General features: G+C 51.8%; 1 protein-coding gene across 1 annotated transcript; it reads right to left on the bottom strand.

Annotated features, from left to right (window-relative positions):
- Window positions 1-758: 758 nt before the first annotated feature.
- POSPLADRAFT_1045603 (hypothetical protein) lies at window positions 759-1,627 on the bottom strand (the record flags this gene model as incomplete). Its single annotated transcript, XM_024478804.1, has 6 exons — window positions 759-808; window positions 850-989; window positions 1,015-1,102; window positions 1,194-1,305; window positions 1,480-1,529; window positions 1,588-1,627. 6 exons carry the CDS (start codon window positions 1,625-1,627, stop codon window positions 759-761), a joined length of 480 nt encoding a protein of 159 aa, XP_024339981.1.
- Between the last annotated feature and the right edge of the window lie 1,730 nt (window positions 1,628-3,357).

A 3,357-nucleotide genomic window follows, 5' to 3' on the forward strand; every position in this document is an offset into this window, starting at 1 on the left:
CAACCTAGACCACAAGGACAGCTGAGATATACTAATGCTTTTTGCAAACTTCTATGTTCCTACGGAGCCACCATATCCTCCTTCATTGACGCTCGCTTGTCTACCGATTGTCCGTTGGGACGTTGCTGCCATGTGTATATCACTACGACATGTGTGGCAATCATGCACCACCATCTTCCGCTATCATGTGAGCTTGAGTGACTTGAACTGCATCACACTCACACTTTGTATGGCCGGCTAGGGTGGCTCCAAGTGTGGCGCCGAGTTACGCCACACCGCCGTGCGTGCTCGCTACCATGCTTAGGATATGTAGCATATTCCACGTATCGAATGTTCATTTTGATGCGCGGGGTGCGCGGCACATAAACCACACCGCCAAGTCGACTTGCAAGGGATCGCGAGGTAGATGGGACCTGAGCTTGGGGTATGCATATTCCCGTCCGCGCAGTCAGTGCGAATCATCTTCCCGAGGCTCGCGCACCAGGAATAATAAGGCATGCAACACGACAGTTTCAATGGACGCTCCTGGGCAGATCTGGCAGCAGATGCGGACCAGCGTGTTGTGTATCGACCGGAGCCATCGATGGCGGATGGGACTACAATGTCTGGTGCATGGGAGGCGCTCTAACGACAAGGGCACCGTGGGCCAAGCTTTTTTCTGCACCAGATGAAATAACACCCCTTAAAGCTGGACAACCGGGATATGCTGCATCAAAGTCGCGTGAAGTGACCCATTTGTCCGAGTGAGGATGCCCAGCCTATCCGTTTCGACCCCATACACCCCGCCCAATTGGCATGCCCGTGTTTCCTAGGGATGTAGTCTGAGTATATGTGCCATGCTGTACTCACTGCCACCCTCGAGCACCATTGCTTCCATATCCTCCCCGTGAAGAGCCAGCCGAATTCGGGCCAACCGTGGTGCGTCGAAGTTGGTAATGAAGGATGCAGAGATGGAGACGCTCAGCAAGCTGGAGGGGAGCGCAGGGGACCTGTGATGGAAAATGCTTGGCGTACCACTGCTGCGTGAGCAGGCTTTCGAGTGCAATGGGTGGCGTGCCAGCACCAGCGAGCCCATAGACAGCGTGAATGACATCCCCACATGCTCAGAATGGCGCCACGTGTATGCAGGTATACGTGTGTTCCTTTAGCGTGGTGCGATACGGCGTGTCCTCTTCGTTCGAGTCGGGTCATACCAAGGGTCTTTGGGACGAGGTACCGAGAGATATCGAAGTATTTTAGAGACTCCGTGGGGAGCAATGTCGTGAGTATGAAGCTGGAATAGCCACTCCCCAGCGCCAGGCACGCCTTCCGGGAAAAAAGTCAGTAACACGGATGCGATAGAGGACAGGAGGAGCAATGAAGAAAAGGAGGCGGCCAAACCGGGCAGTCGAAGGACATTACGATGCCAGAGCAGATCATCATAGATGCACTTCAGGTGCATGGAACTGCAGGGGATATGCATGTGCACATTTGCCTTACCCGTACTAGTAGGCCGTGTTTTGGGGTGCCGTCAGCATCTGCATGCAATCCTGCCATCATCGTTGGTCAGAGTGAAACATGCGGCATGAGAGAGCTCGACGGACGTACTGTTTCCTTCGATACAGATGCTATATTGATCGCAATACATGGAGCTCATATAAACAGGGAGGAGAATGAGAGCTATCCCGAGGATGTGAGAGTGGGATATGGGGAGCTGCATGCTCGGGGAAGGCTTATATCTTGCAAGGCGTTTTTGATGCCCTTGAACGCAATTTCCAGTGGTCTTTGAGTTTTCGTGCGAATTTCGTCTTGCATTGTCACTGTCGTGCGTAATTCGACATCGGAGACTCCGAGTACATTGTCCAGGCCTCTGAAATCTGCTAATGTATGGACATTGGATCGTGTGTGTTGATCGTCGATTATTGCCGTCGAGTGGCACGGACAGTTTTCCACTCAGCACATAATATACGGGTGGAAGGAACGACGTAGTGTCTTGCTCAAGCGCATTGTCAGAAGATATAGGATGCATCACGGAAATGGCGTTACAATGTAAAGACTTTGTAGGAAGCCACTACTCACTCGCTCCGAGAGTAATTTCCTGCTGTCATAATGTATGGTGTGATCACTGGATTATGGACCATGAACAGAGACGGGTAGAAGGCAACTACGGCTAATTTACCTTGATATGCTGATCGAAGGGGACTAGTGACGCACGGACCATGATAAGCGCCCGTGGACGGCGCTAAGCGCGGTGATTGCAACTTGTCCTCTTACTTACTTCTTGAGTACGGTTGTCCGGTCATCATGTCAAACAGCCCGCTCGGCGGTTCAGGTAGCAGATATGGGCATACATGATCTCAACCCAGCACGGCCGGTCTGGCAGTATCGTCAACTTGGCCACCCGTGGCAAAAAGAGCCCAGACACCACTCATGTCGAAAGTGAGAACCGCGTAAGTCATACATACAAACAGATCCTATTTGAGACGAATCCAACTAATTACTATCTCTGGAAGGTCTCTGCCGTTACCTCGTGTCCGAATCACGACGTAAGCGGTAGTGTGTGTTCCAGAGTTTCACGGCTTGAGGCTTAGGCCAGGCGTGGTACTACTCACGAGGAGCCGCGGGGACCGATTGACTGTTATCTCTGTCCCTCACCTCGTGATATCCGCACTAGGCATTGAACTCTCGAGATGCGCTCGGACTCCTTCTCGCCTTTGACTTTCATGCTCGTACGCGCCAATCAGTGATCCTTCTTTACTACCTGGAATCGCACTATGTGACTGGTCTACTGGTCTATCCGAGGCGCTCAACCCTAAAAACCACTCTGACTGCGGATAAGAAGCGTGCTCATTGCCCCACTTTAATTTTGATGGTCTTTGTGATCGCAAATTCATCCCCTACCTAAGGTGTGCCTGCAACGTGGCGAGAATGCAACAGCAAGCGCCGAAGCGCCGTATCATGGACCCGCTACTGCGGTTCTCAACTGTGTACCGTGACCGGTGTTCATATGAATAATTAGTTGTTATGACGCACACCATGCACCATGGGTCACACGGCGAACATCATCCCAACAGGTCGGAAATGTCAATGTTCCCAGAGATGTCCATTTGCGATAGTCTCTCTCTCTTCCAGCGCATTAGAACAAGTGCAATTCGGCATCCTTGTTGGTGAGCGCACAATGTCATGAGTGCAGCGTCCTGACCGACGGAGTTCCCTGCTCATTGACTCGAAGCCGATGTCCTGAAACCTCGACGGGATGTGCGCCGAAGTTTTGATGCCGAGCAAGACAATAATATATCGGCCCGCTACCAATATGTTGGATGGTGGTCGTATTGCTCAGATAGTACGTTACGTCTGCTGTGCTGTCATACAAGAAAT

This window comes from Postia placenta (assembly GCF_002117355.1).
Source record: "Postia placenta MAD-698-R-SB12 unplaced genomic scaffold POSPLAscaffold_5, whole genome shotgun sequence".
NCBI lineage: Eukaryota > Fungi > Basidiomycota > Agaricomycetes > Polyporales > Adustoporiaceae > Rhodonia > Rhodonia placenta.